Here is a 21,149-nt window from a genome sequence, read left to right on the forward strand (position 1 = left end):
TTCTATTTGCTTTGCCCAATTGAGCCATGAGATCTTTTCTACACTAATATATATTCTGAAAGTGAGAGGGTGCCATGTACTTGCACTTGCACCCCTTGCCTAACTATAAATTAACATATGGGAAGAATCAAATGTGGCTTCTGAGATTATAGTTAAAAACTACCCCAGGCAGTGCTCTTATTTCCAGCCAGGCACTGAGGCAGCTCTGGGAGATCAGGTCATACTGTTTTTATTTTAAAAGCTTTCATTCTTTTGATGTTTCTCTTGATAAAAATGCACAAGTAGTTGTACATTTTTTAAATCACTGAGGAGTCTACAATCTGTCTTAGGTTGGGAAAAAAAGGCTTACTTAGCCTCACTTGCTTTTTTGGCTAATGCAGGTCAACTGTCTGACTGACAGTTATCTTGTCACTGGCAGAGGCAGGCACAGAACTAAATCCTGAGTTGCTACTTGGGTGGAGCACATACTACTTTATCTCAATTAATTTTTAAAGGCATACCTGATCAGAGGGGATAAAAAGGACACCACAAGGCAGATTGTAAAAACTGCACTGAAAAAAACCAGAGACTTCAGAACCAATAAAACTTAAATTCAGTACTGCCCTAAGGACAACACTGGCAGGGCTGAAGGGCAGACCCCATCCTGTGAAAGTGGGATGGGAGCACCCTGGAGTGAAGTGACAGTGGAACAGGAAAGGTATGCTCTTGTTCTGCTTTTACGGTGGTGACAGAACAATCAGAGATTACAGAGGAAACACATAATTTAAGGGGAAAACATGAGAACAAAGGGGGACATCTGCAACCAGAAAAAGCAGCAAAATTTAATGTTCATGACTGAGCAAATGGAAAATGTTATGAAATCTTATGTTAGAGGACTAAAAACAAAGTACAGTAGTGCTTTCTGGTAGTACAAAAGACCTACCTTGAGGATGGAGAGTGATTGCCATGTGCAGATGTAAAAGACCTCTGGTGCTATGAGGGGTAGCCAGAGGACAGGAGGGCTGCTCCAGCCAAGATTATGGCTCTTCCCTTTGGAAAGGTATAGAGTAGGAAGAGTAGGTGCCAAGCTGTGGAGAACATGAATAGGGCTACTTCCCAGGATGGGCTTGGGAAGTAGAAAAGGAAGTAGCACACACTAGGAAACTGAAGATAAGGGGCAGAGTAGCTGGACAGAAAAGGGGTAAAAAGCCAAACGACAGCAACCAGATAAGAAAAGGCCCCATGACACGGCTGAGAGTGAGAGGTACAGGCTGGGAGCAGGAAGTACACTTCCAGCAACAGACCAAGATAAACAAAGAAAGACCATCATGGACTGAGAAAGGAAAATAATAAAAATACCCAAAGTACTTTCTGAAACACAGGAGGCCATGAAGCTGAGCAGATGGCAGAGCCAGAGCAGATGCAAGAGCTGACACACAACCTGGGCAATTTTACATTTCAAATTTACTGTACAACTCACACTCCTACTCACTGGAAAATGAAATCTGCTGTTCTTTTTACTTTTATTATTCAGATTCATTTCAGGCTCCAGATGTGAATGTGCCCATTCTGGAACGTAGAATGGATTTATTTCCTCACAATGAAACTACCACCGTTCTACCACCATAGCAGTTTTTACATGTCAAAGTCTCCCTTGGCCCAATTTTAACAGCTTGGCTTGCTTTTGCCAGGCTCTTGACTTTTCATTTCCTGACCAAATTAATTATCTTGAGCAGTATACTTACAGCTCAACAGCAGCTCCTTGTAAAACAACTCCAGCAACACACATGCACTCTGCAAGAAAGTGCCTCAGAAGTCAGAGAGCTTTAACCTGCATCAAGCCTCATGAAGATACAGCACAGAACCAGCATGACTGCTGCACCCAAAGAACACTGGAAATAATTCCAGTCTGCCTGTGGATTGGCAAGAGAGTGCTGTACTTCCTTCACCTCCTTTCATAAAACAGGTTTATTCCTCCTTTAGCACCTCATTTCCTCTTTCAGCTCAGGTAACCCGACAATAGAGCTGGAGCAGGAGAAAAGCAACTATTGCCCCACAAAAGCCCTACCTCTTCCACCAGCTGGGACCCCACTGAGATCTTAATTCCTGCAGCTTTCCAGCACTGCCACTTAAGGATGAATGCTGCCCTTACTTCTTTTTTTATTGCCCACATATTCTCTCTATAGCAGCAGCACAAACAGTATCTTTAGCTCTGGCCACTGGCAGAAAAGTCAATGGTTAAAGCTAAATTCTTTCACAACCTGAGAGGTCATTACCCAGATGACTCATAACTTCATTGCCCAGAGCTGCTCAAGAACACAGCTACTCTTTGGCAGGTATCTGAGACTGCCAATCCATGAACAGCTCTGCTAAGTAGGAAGACAGAAAGGCTTCCGGAGATTCTCTATTAAAAAGGTCAAAAATGCATTTCGTATCTCTGAAAGCTGCAAGGGAGCTACCCCAAACCTGCATTCAGAAAGAAGGCCGATACCAAATGAACCACTAAAACCTCTTGGTGAGTACTCATTTAAGTAGTCATCAGATGCTTTCCTGTTTAGTTTGTGAGATCATGTATATCGTAACTGGAGTTCTGAGATTTTTCTGACATTATACGGAGATTTTCAAAGGATTAGAAACAGAAATATATTGATTAGGAGCAGTATTTTTTGTAACAGAAGTGGTATTTTTGAAACGACATACCATTGTGTACAAATACCAGATGCCCTTCAATTACATGAGCCTGGGTAAAACTAAGGATGCTCTTGTTTGGGGAAGACTTCAGAGCCAAGTGCCCATTGCTAGGTGGAGTAATGGAATATATCAGTTCTGATGGTGAAGAGTCCTTGTCTTCTGCACAGAGGTCATCAACAGTTATTTCTGTGACTGAACCCACCCAGACCTAGAAAAGCAAAAATTAAAAAAAAAAAATAAAGAAAGAAAGAAAATGCATACAAAAGAAAATGGGGCGGGGGGGGAAGCTTCAAAGAAAAAGAAAGAATAAAAATGTGTGCTGTGAAACACTAGCAGCTATGGACAGGTTTCCTTACTATTAATCCAAACCTCTCATAATGGACTGGAATAGCTGATGTTGGCAAACAGTTTTACAAAAATAAGACCACAAAATAATACAAGCAAACACACCCTACAAGAGCTTGACTTCTAGATAACTGCAGCATGAGTGCTCTCTTTGTCAGGCACTATCCAAACTCTTATAAACATAACAAAATTGTATTTTGACAATTGAGTCAAGGAGTTCCTTTCCAACACATACACATGAATATTAGTGTCATATACTTCACAGCAGGCAAGGCATTCAATATGCTCTATTTTCACCTGCAGAAAAAACAGCCTGGGGACAGCATAATGTCTAATACTAATGTCTTCTGGCTGCATTATTTCCTTCAACAACACACACTAAAGGTCCTTTTTTAGTGAATCAAACAAACCACAGAGGTGCTCAGTCCAGTGGGAGACGAAGGAAACAAAACCTCCAACAGCTTCTTAGCACTTTTCAAGGTCATGCTTCCAGAAAAAATAGCTAACTAGCATTTGGAAATATGGTACAAAATCCATTAATTAATTCTAGTACATCTAAATGCTTTTTTTTTTTTTTAAGATATGCACGAACTGCAAGATCAATTTCTTTCAAGCAGAAAGGACTGCTATCTGAGATTCATCCATAGTGTCCTGGATAATTTCTTGTTTGGAAACACTAAGCAACAGCCTATTTTACTTTTCATCTTTACTGTATTTATTTGGAATTACAGACAAAAGTACTAGGAAAGAAAAACATATATTTATCTCAACATAAAATGAAATACTTGATACAACAATACCATTTTTTTGCAGAGCTTATGAGCTTATATAGTGTACAATCTTAAGAGCCTGAGCCTTTAAAAACCTCAACTTGAGCTTTAAAACACATACTGCATCATCCCTTCCTGTCCTCATAGGGTCTCGGTACACTTAACAAGTATCTGGTGAGAACATCATACCAAATGGTTGAAGAGGAAACAGTCTTTGACAAGGGGCATTTTAACTCTGCCAAAACAAAATATTAGCAATCACAGATTTTTCCCTAACAATAAATGTTACTTTTTAATAAAATCCATGGAAGAAAACCTTTTAAAGTCACTGGGGTTTTTGCCATGACATTTCAGTAGAGATCATCACAAAATACATGCCATGGAAAAAGAGATATTAAAATGAAATTTTAGTTTTCTAATTAGAAAAAAGTTTGAACAATAAATTCTGTTGCATTTTATAACAGAAAACATCTTGCAACCAGGAAATAGGTACTTTCTCCCTGGTAATATTTCTTTCTCTGTCATGTAATGACTGCTATTGAACTACAGAAAAGATGCCACCTGAGAAAACACAGGATGATAACTATTAGCAAAGGTTGACTTACTGGGTGGCACCAAATAAGCGCATCAATGTCACTCATTTTGTATTGAGACTCTTTTAACACACCTCAGTAGCACTTAATTCAGAGTATTCTACACAGAAAAGCTCAAATACAGCACATGCAAAAACGTAAGAAAGAACTATGCAAAGCTGTTATTAGAAATGAGTTGTTTAATGTCCAAAAGTTTTTAATTTATTTCCCTTACTAAAGGAAAAAATGAGCTTTTTTTCTGAAAATAACATTGTTAATTTCTGTTGCTCCAGCATGGTAACACACAATGCTTTTTAAAATATTCTTCATGCTGAGGTGCTCCATGACCTGCAACACAATCCTTGAGGAACGAAAGAAGATCCAAGAGCTGAAAAGGGCTGCAGGGAAGCACTGAGAACACTGCAAATACTCTGTTAAGTGGCTTCTTTTCCACATCTGGGATCAAGTCCTCCTTGAAGAGGACCATGAAAACTGTATCTGAAGTACCAAGATGTAGCATCACACTAACTTTGTATGGGCCTAACACATTCCATGGTCATAGGCCCAAAAAGATTGATGACCCTGCCTGCTGGGAAATAATCCATTCTGCTCTACTTACAGCATTACCAGTATCTCTTTGCATGCTACACAAATCCTACCAGGCACTCTGTACTCACAGACATTTTAATAGTCTGGTAAGTAAGCGATTTAAAGGGAAAAATAAATAAATTACTGTTTGAATTTGTTCATTGTAAAATAATCTAGTTCTAGGAAAATATGGCCCTCTTGTGGCAACAAAAGGATACAGTCTTTTCACATTTATATACCCCTAAATATATTTAAACACATACATAAAGGCAGTCAATGATGCCAGGACAGTGACTTTCTTAAAAATACTCTACTTCCCTTCCCCCTTACCACTCCAGAAAAAAAACCAACCAAATCCTACCACAAAACTTGTGGAAATTTTAGGAAACTGTACTTAAAATGCTATATGGTTTCTAAATAAACATCTCCGTCATGCACTTACTGTTCTAATGGAAAGGCTTTAAATTAAATGCAAGGATTATTAGCATACATTACAGAATCTCTCAAGGAAGTAGAATTTTCTGTATTTCATATATTATGCTAATGTAAATACTTCAATATGTCATAAATTCACAGACAAAAAACCAAACCAAAACAAAACAAAAAAAAACAACCACCAACCAAACCTCTAAAAAATTCATCTACTTTCAGTTCCTACAGAAAAAACATTCCCTAAATGTTTAGTGGTTTGTCCTCCTGAAACTCCCCCCATGATTTTGGTTGTTTGAAGAAAGGATGTTAGAGATGTCTCAGAAGTGAGGGAGCCAGAGTTGAAGGATTGATTCAGCATGAGTGCACACCTTCTTGCATTTGGCCAGAATCCGTAGGTCAAATGCCAAAATTAACCTTCATATATCCTCACCAACATCACTGGTCACGTAATGCCGCTCTTCACAGAAGGTACTGCTCAACAGCAGATGCCCAAAGCTAAGCTATTTTTGAGTTGTTCAGCTGTTCTTTCTAACTTTTTATACAGATATCTGCAAAATTTCGGAGGTCATAAACTTGTGATGTGGAAGTTACTTTGAAGAAGGATCACCTAATGAATTCCTCCCAGTATGTAACTGACTGCCAGCCTTGTCTGTCTGCATATGAATCCAACATGCATGTGCACATTAGTACTCACTCATGGCAAAAATAAAGGTTATTTCTCAGCAGTAGCTTTCACATGATCAGCAAAACCCCAAGGACAAAGGCAGCATCTTGATTCTGGGTATGCAAACTGCCTCCCCAGCAGAGAGAACCAACTTTGGCTAGGTTAAACTGTGTTCTTGGGAAGCCTAGACTCACAGGTATTTTTAGAAAAATCCATATGCTGCAGTGCAGTGCACTGCATGCCCTCAGTTCTGTTAACAGACTGCAGTTCAATGCCAGCAGCGTACCAGAAGGGACACAGAGAAAAATTTCATCACCCTTATCTGCAACTAGACAAAAATTACTGTGTGCTGTGCTGATGTCTAGAGTACTGCTGCAATTAATCAGGGAAGGTTTTACTCTCTACCACCAAAATGTGTGTGAAGCAAGTCTACTCCTTTGCCAGAAAACTGCACAGCACAGGATGTCTTGTGCTGTGGGTGTCTGTAGATTACCAGACTACCTGCTGTCACTGTAAAACCACACAACACTACTGTTATCACTGTTTACCAATTATGTCTTTTCTCATGTGAAAAGGCTAAGCAGACACACAAGGCTATGATCATCTTTACAGTAATCCATTTTCCCTGTGCAACACACAGTTAATTTTGTAAAATCAAATGCATGTTTTTCATGCCACCAATGTCATCTGCATCATACAGTACAGGGGATGATGTAGCCTCAATAAGCCTTCTTAGCTTCTTCCAGACCTATGCCTAAATAGCTTCTCTCTCTTGATGTCTCTCAGCTGGTTTACTGTGATCCCAGGTTCATTAGCTGATGTATATCCATTTCATGCTGCTTTGCAGAGTCACCTAATGCTCTTTATTCATCAAATCTCAGATTGTAAGCTTTACACACAGGAAATTTTTTATTTACATGGGCTCAGTGTCCATAGTAAATAGGTTCTAGTTTCTGAGTGCTATTAAAACACAAGTAACAATCCTTTAAATCAATCAAAAGAGCACTGAAACTCACTGACAGTAGTAATTTTTTTCCGAAGAGCAAAAGATTAAAAAGTCGGCTATGGTCATTAAGAGCAAAAAGTAGCAATTTTGAAATTTTCTTCAGGAACTCAGGAGGGGTGGAGTTAGAAACAAGTTAGCATGTCCTTTTTTTTTTAGCTCACAGTATCACACGGTAATAGCTTCGGTTTCTGCACTAATAGTTCTATGGCCTCCGCTAATCTAGGTTTTCACAGATTGCATTGTATTATTCTTACCAGCAGCTTTTAAAAAGGGGAACATTCCTGTTCCGTATCAGAAATACCCAACACAGTCAATTCTCTAATGAAGTGCCAGTGAGAATGCTACTCCTTCTCTGGTCCTATCCCATAGGGGATTCAGAGAGGAGCAGGCAGCAGAACACACCTCAGCAAGTCTGACCCTTCAGTACACTTAACGGCAAGAGATTTAGGGTGTGAATGCTGTGCAAAGACAACAGTGAAATGTTGGCATCCTCATCATCACTACTTTTGGCACTTTTCTAAGCTACACTCTTCATTAACAGCACTCAAAATGCCTTAGCAAACCACACTAAAACACAACGATTCAGGTGCAAGTCATCCCACCCACAAGCGGATCTCAGTCCAAGAGATTTTATGTACCTTTAAAAGAATGCTGAGTCAGCCCTCTAGATAAACTTCACAACAGAAGAATATGTTCTTCCTGATGATTATAATGTCCCTAAATACACACTACTCATATACTGCCTCCCTTCATCAACACTGATTATGGAAATCCTAAGGTCACCATTTATTATATTGACTAACCAGACACAAACCTCCTATTTGATAATGAAGGTGCATTAAATGGTATCACATTATAATAATTTTAACATTTCAAAATGCTGACAAACATACCTGAAGAATTCTGTTGACTTTTATAACAGGAGCTTCATCATTTACTGGAGTAACTGTTACAAATACAGTTTGGGGCAAGCTTTGTTTCCACAATTCAGTGTTATTTACTATCACTGTAAAATTGTCCATCAGTTCCTCGCTGTCATCATGAACATAGTAGATTAATTCTTGTTCCACCTGAAAAATACAACAACTTGAAAAAGTGGCTGAAAGAAAATTAATGTCCCAAAATATTCAAGTCTAGTCATGCTCCTTCATATTTACTACCTCAGCGTTTTATGACTTCTAAGACTTTATTTATGCTTGTATCTTATCTGTACTTCTATCTTCATTCTGTCTACAACTGCAAATTTTACTGCTCATCTATTCATTCTTCCAGCCAGAATATCTTAACTTGCCAGTCTTGGCATTCTCCCCCTGAAGGGAAAATGGAAAATCCAATCCCACTATATTCACCACAATGTTTCCTGGAATCTACAAGCTGAACATAGTATTAGAAGATGGTGACTTACAATACAGTTTCACTTCTTAGATTTAAGACTTAAAAATAGCTTACTATGTATGTGCTGGCCTCTGTGAGCAAAGACTTGACCTATAAAATATGTTTTTTCCACTCTTCTCCTTGTTCAAGCTACACACCATTTCTTCTGGTCTTTTCAAAATGTACCCACAGTTTGTCTGTCTTACTTTTCCAGAGCATCAACAACTCTGCCTAAGTATGAGTGGCCCATCAGTCTACTGTTTTACCACACTAATCTGTGTGACCAGTGCTTCACGGGGAAGTGACGTGGGTCTTCACAACAACAAGGCACCCTCCCTCCCGACCCCAAATGACCAGCTGGCAACTGCAGAAAAATCTTTGGTACAAGGCCAGAATAAAACTCTAACTCATGCTTCTTGCCACCTTGCACCAAACTGCCCCACAGCAGGCAAAACTAGCTTTTAGCAATACAAGGAATTGATTGTGACTACAGCGAAGCAGAGCTAAATGCATTACCTGTTTTCTGGTAAATGTGGTTAACTTTATGCCAGGAAGTCCAGAGTTTTCAACATACCCATGTTTCGGTTGCTCAATTAAAATAAATTCACAGCTGAGTCCTGCAAAATGTCTACTAGAAATTTTGAGATAGTCTTCCACCAAGGCTTTTGAGCCTCCTTCAATTACTGTGAAGTTCTGTACTTCCAGGGGAATCATTCTTGGGATGATGTCTACAGAGATCTCTAGTCCACTCACTGTTTGGACACCATTGGTCACATCCAGAGAAAAACAGTCATCTAGTTGGTCAGAAACTGTCTGCACATACTGAACTTTGCCTTCATCAACATCTTGCTGTGTAAAGCTCAAAACTGGCCTCTGGTCAGCACTCAGGTAACTTTCTTCTGAGGAAAACTTCCGAATGTATCCGTGTACTGGAAGCTGTCTTACTGTGAACACAATCTCAGATGGAGAACTGTTTTCATGAACCACCTTAAATTTAAAAAATACCCCAAAATTATTTAAACAGCAATGGGAGAAGTTTTTTGTTTCTCTTGAATTTTTTACTTTTAGCCTTTAGGTTGTCTGCCTAATTAACTGGCGTTCTTTGTTTGGGTTACAATGGTGCATCTGCAAATTCCTAATACAGTCATACTTCAAGTAGACTGGTTAAATAATGTGGCATGGGAGTATTCTGTAGCCCCAGCTTTGCAGATTCAAAAAGCAATACACTGCAGAACAAACCAGCAGCTGAAGCCCTGCCAGCCGCTGCCCACAGCCCCCCCGCTGCCGGAGCCCCCCGGTGGTTCCTGCGTGGCTGCACACAGGCAGCAGGGGGGAAACAGTCATCGAAGAGGAACAACCTCAGGTTAGTGACTTGGATGTTTTCAAAACTGCGGTGCAATCATCACAGCATTAATTGGGCCAGAAATCTGAATGAAACATGACCCTTTCTCCCTTGGCATCTCCCACTAGTTCAGCTAAGAATGATACCCAAATATTAAGTACAAACGATTGCCATAACTGAAATAAATACACACATGCAGCACCTCCAAATCATAACTTTCTCAAGCACCAATCTGTAACACAAAGACTAGAGGCAGTCCTTTTCTTTAACATAAACTGCTTGCTTTCTAGAAATGGAAGCTTGCTAGTGTTAGCCTCTCCAGAATTAAGCATCCACAATGCAGCCATGAAAGGGTGACGACATGAGAAAGCAGTGAAGACAGTTTGCTAGATTAAATAAACAAAAAACAAGCGTAACTTACTTGCAGTTTTCCTTTACTGATTTTAACTGGTTTTCCTTCTTCAACTAACAGGTTGTTTTTGTTTAGAATTCTTGGTGGCCACTGATGGCTTTCCAAATATATTTGAACATGCACTACAGCATCCAGATGGACATCTCTAGCATGGACCGTAAAGTTAAATGTGTCAACAAGTTTGTTGCTATCATCATGCTTGTAGGTTACATACCCCTTAATCAGATCAAGTTGAGTGAAGGAATCCATCAACAGGTTATTTATATATATTCTTCCGTATTTTGGGAAAGAGAGCATCTCATATGTAATCTCACGATCATTTCTGATGTCTTGGTTTGTAATAGCACTTACATTAGCAGTTGTAATTGTTTCTTCTTTTCCTTTTTGAACCAACAAGCCCGTATTATTTGCCAAACTAACATAAGGATCTGTGGCATTAACTTCTAGAAGGAAAGAGGTATAATGCTTGCCATCTGTCACAAAGAGCACAAAACGCCCAAAATCTGCACCACGGTGTATAAACAGGACTTGCTTTTGTTCCAGATCTTCTTGTTTGAATTGGTAGAGTCTGTGCGAGGTATCATTTGTCAGGACCAAGTCTCCATTGGAAATGCCACGTCTAGTATACAGCAACTGGCCATCATCAAAATCAGAATCAGGATCATGATAGCAAAGATCTGACAAAGTTAATAATCGCTGGCCATTTCTCACTACGTTAAATATCTTATCAATTACACGTGCTGGTTTCTCATCATTTTTCAGCTGGACAGAAATGTTGAATCTAATTTCTACTGACAAGGGTTCCACCTCTGGATCAAAGTTTGCCCACGTCCCTGATTCTTCACTGGAAGCTCTGACAAGAAATTCATCAAATGATGTCTCAGAATCATCATGCACATACATAAGGCACTTATCAGTTATATCCTTGCTAGTGAAAGTGGTGAGATTGTCATTACTCATGAGTGAGCTGGAAAAATGTATGAGTTTTAATTTCCCATGCTTAGGAAACTGTACAACTTTATATTGGAAAGTTTTATTATCCGGTGTTTGCACAAACAATTTGGTGCTTGTTATTAACTCTCCTTCACCTTCAGTAACAGTTAGGCCATTGTTAGTCAAAACAATGTTTCTGAAATTTGATTTGATGTAGACTTCAAAGTTGTATAAATTTGATTCCAGATACTTGGTAGAAATGAGGAATCCAAATGAATCATGGTTGCCTTCAAGGTATCCACTGATTAACTCATATGCCACTTTCTGATCAGTAATATCTTTCTGGCTAAAGACTGAGTCTTTTTTCAAAGGCTGATCATTAAGTAGTATTTGTCCATTCTTCGGTAGTGACAGCAATTTAAAACAAAGTTCATCTTCAGGTATTTCTAGATCCACAATTACAGCAAAAAGGTTATCTGAATTCAAGTATCTTTTTTTTGATTCTTCTATTTCTAGAGGAGCATATTTCAATAAACTGTACCTTAACCATTTCACTTTGATTGGAAACACGTGCTCCTCACTGATTCTGTTTCCTATGCTAACTTTGAATTTAAACTGGTCAGTAACATTTTCCAGCTGAACTTCTTTAAAAGTGCTACAGTACCTCACACGGCTGCGCTGAACAGAGCGTTGAGAAAAAGAGTTGACTGGCTTCCATTCCCCCCTTGAATGCTGCCTTTGGACTTCCCCAAACTGGGGCGGCTCTGTGATCTCATACCGTATCTCCAGCTCCTGGAGGTTGGTATTTGCTTCAACTGCCAGATGCCCAGGAGTGATCAGAGCTGTAACACCTTGGAGTAGTTTTATTCCTGAGTTGTTGACAAGTCTATAATCCAAAGCAACTGCCATGACACGTAACACAACAGTGTTGCTGACTTTCTCACCATCACTTGCTCTCAGAACAATCCTTGAGTTCTTGACGCCTGTGTGGACAAAGAAAACAGTGCCTTCTCTTAAGTCCTCATTAGAAAAAGTAGTAATAGCTTTTCCAGGATGCTTTGAATTTTCTAAAAATCCTGCATCTGCATTCAAATTTCCAAGTACTGCAAGACTGAGATCCACAGGATCTGTATCCTTATCTATAACTTTTATCAGATCACTAGTCAAAGGTTTCTTTGAGTTCTCCAAGAGAAGAAGCAAGTTTCCCTTGGGAAGTGTGATCTCAGGTGCATCATTTACTGGAGTGACAGTAATGCTAAAAACATGCTGCTCATTTCCTTGCAAATATGGAGGCACAATGTTGCCACTGCTGGTAGAAACAGAGAAAATAAAATAATCATAAGTGTCCTCAGAGCCATCATGGATGTAAAGAACCTTCCCTTGCCACACGTCCTGCATAGTAAATGTATTTACATCCTGCACTGGTTCAGCATCTAGTTTCAAGTTTCCATGAGCAGGTGGTTCCTTTATTTCAAAAAGAATTTGTGATTGATTAATCCCTAGTTTCTGAAAGTCTAAGTTGACTTTAATATGTTTAGATTCAAGTGAAGCTTGTCCACCCTCCAGCACAGTCAAGTTTCTTAGAACTAAAAGGTGGCTTTTCTCTTCCTTGCCCAGAGAGACCAAGCTTTCAAGGAAAACAGCAAATGTTGGGGCTGCTTTCACAGCAGGATCTTTTACAGCCATCCCTAAAGAAAAATTTGTATTAAAAGCACTCTCTGTTTCACATCCAGCTGAAATGTCCTTTGTTACCATAACATTCTTCAGTGATTTACTTCCTGAATTGACTTTCAGATCTCTTAAGCAACCTTTGAAGGACCCTCCTCTGGCATACTTTCCAGACACTGAAGTTAGAGGTAACTTAATCACTTCTGATCGTGTGCTGTCATCTACACCACCTATAAAGAGAGACCCTTTCAGAAGTGGCAGCTTGCTGTGGGGAGGTAATGACTTTTTCACAGTTTTTCCATCCAATGTCAGCTGCAAATATTCTGCAGTAAATTTCAGTTCAATGTAGTGCCAATTACTATCATTGACAGACCTACGAGAGGAAATCTGAGTTCTACTTTTATGTTTTCCAACATAGGCTTTAATTAATCCATCTTCCATTTCCATTGCTATGAAATCTCCTGCTTGCCCAGGGTGGTAAAGCAGCAAGCCACGTGCAACTGAAGTTTGCAATGCATATTCCAAGATTCCTTCATGATCAACATTCCATGGTGGGAAAGAAACATAGGATCTGGAACTGAAGAAACTAATGGGTTCATCTTCGCCTGCAAAGAATTCATCACTGCATCCCAATGAAACTTCATGGACATTTTTAAAGCCAGGAGAAGGTCTCAGAGGCATTAGAATGTCTAGCTGATTGAACAAAACATCATCAATGCAACCTCGGAAATTGGGCTGTGCTTCAACAAGGTAGGGAATATCAAGTTTACTAGTACCACCTACATAGAATCCATAATCAATATTTAATTCATAGAGAATTCCAGGCATTTTTGCATTAATTCTATCATGTTTATCAATTACCAATGTGACATTATCATGTTCATGATGTAGTTCAACCAGATGCCAAGATAAATCATTCAGCTGAGATCTTTGCTGAGAACGCAGTATTCGCTCCCCAATGCCAAAGTTTATTCTCAGCTGCAAAAGACAGAATTTTAACTATCAAAATCCAAAGTGGTATTTTTGACAATCATATACTCATATCTAACATAGTAATTTTCTTAAATTTACATATTACGTATGTGGTTTACAGAATACTACAAGAAAGTAAAATCCAGGTCACAAGTATTACTTGAATAATTGCAGAAGAGGCAATGGACTCCTCTGCAGTTCTTCTAGGACAAACAACTTCTGAGAACCCAAATGTCAAGAATCTTTCAAGAACCTACCTTGCAGAAAAACTATTTGTTCAGTCCAATCATTTTCTATATGTTAACATCATCAAATCTGAAATTTTAACTTTACTTAACCTTTGAACACAATCATCTCAATTTTAAGGTTTAGGGTCCTCAAAGCCTTTTAAAGGCCAATTTGAATAACTAACATTATAATAAAGAAATACTGTGTTTTGAAATAATTATGTGATTTTTCCTTTTTTTTTAAATCAACTTTGAAAATTGTTATGAATGACAGCTTGAATAACAACACTAAACAATACAGGCTACACATACTCTTTTAGCTACAGTAATAAACCATACCTGTAAATCTCCTGAATGTAGCTCCACTAAACAATAATCCTTCTTCCCAGCTGCAAGAAAGAGCAGTCCATGTGGCTTGCTTGTTCGAAACCGCAACTGGAAGGATGTCTGAGAGAATGTTTCTGCCATACTCAACTCCACAAAGCTATCACCATAAAATGATACTTAAAGAAAGTAAAACAAGGAAGGGCCTTTAGTCACACACACACACATTTCTTTTTCTTAGCTACAGCTAAGACATATTTTAAAAACCACACATTAACCCTCTATAGACTTATTTATATATGAATGAAAATAGATCTCAAGTATTCAATTAAGCAGTCCAAGCATCTAAGTAAGAGATCAATGGCCATACAAGTATGGACAAGGTGTGAAAATAATCCAGTATTCTAGCTCCAACAGTGACAAAAGGGAACAGTAAGAACAGTACAATCATATTGAACACTTTCCTTCAAATACTCTTCCAAGTTATTTCTTTTTTTCAGGTGTTTTCCTGAGCTTATCACAATCTGTCTATTTTGTACCTGTCAATGTCAACTTCTCTCTGAAGTAATCCTCTAGATTCTCTTTGGAAACATCTCCATGTATAACATGCTCTTACTGCTCCCTCAGAGACATCTTCTGTCATCTCCGATAAAAAGAACTACAGGCCTCCTGCTATCTGCATGGTTCTTTCACATGTTCTCATGTGAAAGAGATCTCATGATCTCTTTCCAGGGTGAAAAGTCCTCTTGTTTCATGCATGCAGCCTCCCATCACCCCTGCCACTCTGTTGCCCAGTCACTCAGCTCAGTACTGGTCTCCAGCAATCCTTCACTCTCTTTTTCCTTCTTTACTGCCTTGAAGAACTGTAACACCAGCAAACTTTCTCATTTTACTACTCACTGCCTTTACCATCCCTGTTATTACCACACTGAACAGCAGAGATCCCAAGACACAATACTCAAAAACTCTGCTGCTAACTTCCTATGTCTAAGCGATCAATCATTCACTACTCTTAATCCGTTACATAATATACAAAGCCCTGCATTGCAATCCAATGGTTGCTCAAAAGCCTTTGATGTCACATTTTACCAAAAGCCTTTAGGGAATCTCAATCTTAGCCATCTTTCCTGCCCCCATCAAGAAAACTCAGAGAGGTCTGTAAAGCAGAACTTGTGTTTAAAGAAACCCTACTGATCCTTCTCAAACTGATCCCACTTCTGTGATTTTTCTCCTTTGTTCCAGTATCTATAAATTTGAATAGTATGGATCTCAGTCTGGCTTACAATCTCTAGTAAATCTTCTTTCAAACACTGGACTAAAATTTGCCACCCTCCAGGCTTCAGGTACCAGGGAATTTAAAAGCATGAGATCAGATGTTACCCTTAGCAAGTAAGCAATTTCATCTCTGAGAATTTTTTAGGTCAACTCTCTCATTCCAAACCAGAACAAAGGAATTTCAGTTTGGAAATCTTCCCAGTTAGCAGAATACACCATTTTGTTTGGCTTCTCTGCAGTAGCCATGCTCTTTCTGAGAGCTTCTTTTCTACTGTAACTTAAATCAACTGGCTTCACAGACCCTCTGCAGGACTTTTGTTCTTGATCTATTTAAGAAGCACGTAGTAAAAGCTTTGATTCCTTCAGCTGGCTGATCCTTGACTTTTTTTTCCAGGCCTGTGTTCACATGGTATCTGCCAGGGTCCATGGTTCTTTCAGCTGTGTTTGAACACAACTCTTGAAGGACATCACCAGTTAAATATTTATTTTGCAGCATTTAGCTTCACTCTGAGACAAGCTTCTCATTTCAACAGTTTTTTAAAAGTACAACTGCAGAAGACTCCTGAAGTTTAAATGTGCCTGTCCCTACATTAAGGGTCCCTCTGCTGAATCCTACACCTTTCAGCAGACCCCACAGCCAAAAGTTACGTAACAGTGTGTTATATCAAGTACCCAGAGAAACAAAGGGAAGATTTTTAGTTTGCTGAAGTACACATATTTCATACAAAGGAAGAGTCACCCCCTGTGCATAGAAGAACTGGTTCCAAGTTGAATATAAAGGAATTCTTCCCCACAAGTTTACTTTTAGCACAGAAGCCTCCATCATAAAGATCTAATATATCTTACAGGTCTTCCATAATATCTATCCAGTAAGAGAAGCAATGCCATTTGTTGTATATAGAAATGTTATTACTGTGGGGTTAATAAAGACTGACCTTCCTTTTAGAGCAAGTAGAGTGGCTAGGATTGTCACTGTATCTACCATACAGATGGACTACCACACTGTCCCTACCCTGTAGTGCTTTGTACCCAATAACAAAGTTAAGGCAAAGGATTTGCCCAACCTCCACCTCAGCAAATGAGGCACTGAGATTCCTGGAGATCACAGAAAGCATATCCTAGCTGGCTGAAATCATCTGTCTTAATCAAAGGATTATCCCATTACCTTCAGCCATTGCATCATTATGATGTTACAGGTACACAAAGGTTCCACCTCAAGAAGACAGACCTTTCTCCTCACTCTGTTCAGACTCCTGAGAAGCAGTTATGGTTTTTTTGATACATTACATCCTAGAACCTCTGCAGAACTGACAAGAGATTTCATTAAGTTCCTTAGAAATTAACAAATTAAATACAAAGCTTTCACAGATGTTAATGTTCTGAAAGTTTCATTAAAATTACTGTAACACAGCCCCTACATTTCATTGGTGAATTTCTGAATAAAAATTTACAACTGCTGATAGAACTTGGAAATAACTTTTAAAGACATCAATTTCTCATTAGACTCAGGCTAATGGGGAAAAACAATGGTTTCTAGGGGAAGCAATTGAGCAGAAAGATAAACTTATCCATCGATTACTAAGTGCAATTTAGAATAACTAAAGTTGCCAAGTCAAGATTTTGCAGCATGCCACTGGGAAACAGTTTGGAATATATGCTAAATATTAATTTCCTGGAAAAGTAAAAAGAAACATAAGTTAAATTTTTGCCTTCTATAAAACACTTCAGAGTCAGAATCCATCACTGAAAGTGGGGCAGGAAATGCAACATCAGCCAAGTCACTGATCCAACACTAAATGAGATCCTGGGCCAAGACCACCAACAGTGGGCTTCAGTATCCACTAAACTATGAAGTATCTTATTACAGTACAGGAATCAAGTTCCTCTAGAGCAGACAATTTAAGAATGATTTCTGGCTGAAATGGTGTTATGAGTGACCTCAAAATTAATCTGGTGCCACTGCTTTTGAAAAGGGGACATTTTGTCCTGGACCATTTGATGTCAATCACACCATTATGAAAAGTGGAGTTCATCCAGCAGTATCAGCCTTCAAGCTCCCTTGCTACTGGAACACATGAATTCAGCATATCATATAAAGCACAATTCCTTTGTATTGCCTAGACAATCTATTCTAGAACAGCTTCATGCCTCATAGGAGAAAGAAGAGCGAAAACAGGTGAGAGTAACAGCTATACCTGCATATAGCTATAGAGCTGTAACATCCTTTGATGTACAAAGATACAAAAAGGCTCAAAAAAAAGAAAGGCATAGTCACTTGAGATGCCAATGTAAGGATCTGCTCAACCTGAGTTGCTGGCTAATTTGTGGTTCCCATTTCTCTTCCTTTGCTATTGGAGCCAACAATCAATTCTGACTAGAAACACCACATTAGGGCTATAAATCCCTCAATATTTCCAACATAACAGATGACATTTATATGGGAAGTGTAAGTTTTGAGAGTTCCTTCTTTGGATTCCTCTCACACCTTCTTCCCAAAGAAAATCATATGGAAAGGCTTTCCCTACTGTGCCTGAGCCAGTAACCCAGAAAGACTTTTATAATCATGTAATCCACAAAGGTTTTTGCATTTATGCCAAACAAAAAAAAGAGAGGCATTTTACCAGATCCCTTCTGTGACCCTTATATCCATCCTTTTATATTAATAAATTGAAATCTTCAAGTAGAAAAGAAAACTGACACAGTTCCCATGTAAGAGAGTTTCTGGACAGTATTTTTGTCTTTAAAATGTTCAAGAGGTATCCACGCCAGAGCCCTATAAAGATAACACTTTGGCCAGAAGCCCATAATGTAAGGAAAAGCAATGCAGATAAGACTTAAAAATACAGTCAGACATCCTGAATCCTTCTGATGTAGACAAAAACATTTGTCTGTTTTAATATCTAGTATATTGATCTTCTGCTTTCAACACTACAATACATGTCAACAAGCTTACTGCCGCTCAAACTGTTTCCATGCAGTCTGGGAAGGACCTTTTTTTTTTTTTCTGGGAGGAAAAAATCCACATTCACTGGCTTTGAACCTGCTGTCTTACCATCTACTGTTGTTGTGTGCTGGACTGGTGCCTGGGAGCCCCAAACTGAGAGTGTTCTTACCTGCTAGATGTCTGATGCACATCCTTCCAAATATACTCCAACTGTACAATGCTGCTTCAAGAAAAGTTACTTACCTTTCTATGTGAAAAATGCAAGACCAAAATAAAAGCTAATTTATCTGTGATACCAGTCACTATCAACACTATCAGTCAAAGGGCAACAAGTGCATTCAACATCAGTTGTGACTGGTGAGGAACTGGCTTCATCACCTCTAGTGTATCTACAGGCAATACCTGTCTTAGTTATTTGAATGAATAAGCTTCCCACTGTCCAGCTGAAGTCTGCACCCTGAAGATTTGTCCCCTGCAGCTCAATCACAAAAGCAAAAAGGAACAGAAATCAATGGGCACAGGTAGCTCAGACAAATATTAATCTTCCAAAATATAACGGTTTTCTATCTGTCTGTTGAAAAATTTGGTTATGATACTGATTCTCGACTATTTTGGATGTTCAAGCAGAAGCTATGGCTGAGAGTGCAGTCTGGTTTTCCCTGCTATTAGTGAAAAAGGCGTGATCACTTTTTACAGAGTAGATGTTTTCACACTAATTTTAGACTAGTGAGCACATTCTGTGAGAGCTCACTTCAGGGCTGTAGAGGAACCAGTGGTATAACTTCATGATCCCTCTCTGCCTTTCTCTCTACACTCTTGAAACAGAGCAGTTGGTTTTCCTACTGACACATGTCTTTTGTACTGCTAAGTCTTTCAGGATGTTCCAGTGAGAGGTGGAGTTGTGCACTCTAGAGATGGAGGCAGTTTTCCACACAGTAAAACTATTTTCATGCTATATGAAAGTCCAGGTTGAAGCCTCATAAAGTGCCCTCAAACACGAGATGCTGAGTCATCAATAGCTTCTGCTCTCCAAAACATAGTGCTTGTACCACAAAACAGGAGTTTGTTTAATGAAGCTTTATTACAAGGACAAAGAGCAGAAATAATACAGTAAAATGACAGAAAGAAAAGAAAGAACCCAAACAGGACCCTTCATAATGAAAAAATACTATTTCCATCTTTGTCCTTTTATCTAAGCTGGTAGAAGGTACTATCAGCAGCCCTTAAGGGGCATGGAAAAAATGGAAGTGGAAAAGGGAGCAGCCAGATTCACTAAGAATGCCCTTTAAGGCTAATATAACCACTAATTAAGAGTGAACTCTCAGGGTTGATTCACACTTTCTCAGTATGGTATTTACAGTGAGATTCTGAGGGTAAATCACTTGTGAGAGTCTGCCTCTTACACTCACCTAAAATGTACACTGTCTAATTAATACAGCTAATGCTAATTTCTGGTACTATCACAGACACACACTGAAGAGTTGGGAAAATTACTTAAAATCTGATTTCACTTTACTGAAACATGACATAAGATGATGTTAGTATTTTTTTCCCTTCCAGCCTTCAACTGATTTTGATTTTCCATTTCACTTTAAGATTTTTGGGAGCAGGAACTGTATCTCTAGGTATGGCTATAGCTATAGCAGCACCTGGAGTAAGAGAGGAGGGCCAGAATTTAACAAGCCAAGCTATTAGTGATGCCAGTCCACACGGCCCAGCAGAGCTCAGCTTGAAGGCAGGTCGGCTGCAGCATCCTGCACTGCTGCACCTAGGTTAGAACTAGCAACAGGCTGCCTCGCTGATGCCCCTGCCCTGCAGGTTGGAAATGAGCCCTCTCCTCTGGCTGTGGCTTTGCCTTGCACTGTTTGCAACACCAGGATGGAAGCTGCTACTGCAGTAGCGCAGCACTGTCCTCACTATGAGAACAAACCACGACAGGGATAAAGTGGTTTGTCAGCTTCACATTTTCAGAGCCACACCAGATGGCCTGACATTACTGTCAGCAAAATCAGTAACAAAACCCTTTACCCACACATTAAAACTAAACTACTATTACTACAGACATTTCAGTGGCAATCAGATTTCCCTGAGATCCTTGATATTCTGAGAAATCAGCATGAGCAGTAAGAAAATTCCCCCCCTACACTGCATGCAGGCTTTTTGTTCACAAAAAAAGTGAGAACACCACATAGAGGTCCATCTATTGCAATTCTCTTGTGGCAAGACAAGAAAGGCATATTTCATTTGTAAAACATGAAAATAACCCTGTAAGAAAATCTACAGTCTTCACTAATCTCTGAAAAAGTGAAAACTATTTTTGAAGTTACAATTAAATATTAGGAGTTCATTCCTAACTAGTCTTCCCATCTAGTGAAAACAGCCACCATATAATCACTGAAACCAACAAGACACTTGAAATTTCTAAAGAAAGGGCGTTACAGCAATGGGTTTGGACATACAGGATTGCAAAGAGTATGAAGAAGCACTTCTGCAATGGGCTGCTGCTTCATTCTTCAAAAAAGGTAGTTAATAATAAACTTATCAGTGTTTGATGCTCTGATTTGCTTGAGGACGTATGACAAGAAGGAAATGTTTTCAGATGAAGTCTTTGGCTGTCCCAACGGTGCTGGT

The 21,149-nt window shown here is 39.1% G+C and overlaps 1 protein-coding gene across 1 annotated transcript in view; it reads right to left on the bottom strand.

Annotated features, from left to right (window-relative positions):
- LOC104395664 (chondroitin sulfate proteoglycan 4-like) overlaps positions 1-16,749 on the bottom strand; it is a 29,817-nt gene extending 13,068 nt beyond the window's left edge. The window contains exons 1-6 of the mRNA XM_010005394.1: positions 16,740-16,749; positions 14,315-14,478; positions 10,185-13,754; positions 8,938-9,408; positions 7,941-8,117; positions 2,680-2,878 (exon numbers count right to left, since the gene is read on the bottom strand). Coding sequence (XP_010003696.1) covers positions 2,680-2,878; positions 7,941-8,117; positions 8,938-9,408; positions 10,185-13,754; positions 14,315-14,478; positions 16,740-16,749 — 4,591 coding nt within the window. The remainder of the gene's footprint in view (positions 1-2,679; positions 2,879-7,940; positions 8,118-8,937; positions 9,409-10,184; positions 13,755-14,314; positions 14,479-16,739) is intronic.
- Between the last annotated feature and the right edge of the window lie 4,400 nt (positions 16,750-21,149).

This window comes from Chaetura pelagica, unplaced genomic scaffold (assembly GCF_000747805.2).
Source record: "Chaetura pelagica isolate M959 unplaced genomic scaffold, ChaPel_1.0 scaffold37, whole genome shotgun sequence".
Classification (NCBI taxonomy): Eukaryota; Metazoa; Chordata; class Aves; order Apodiformes; family Apodidae; genus Chaetura; species Chaetura pelagica.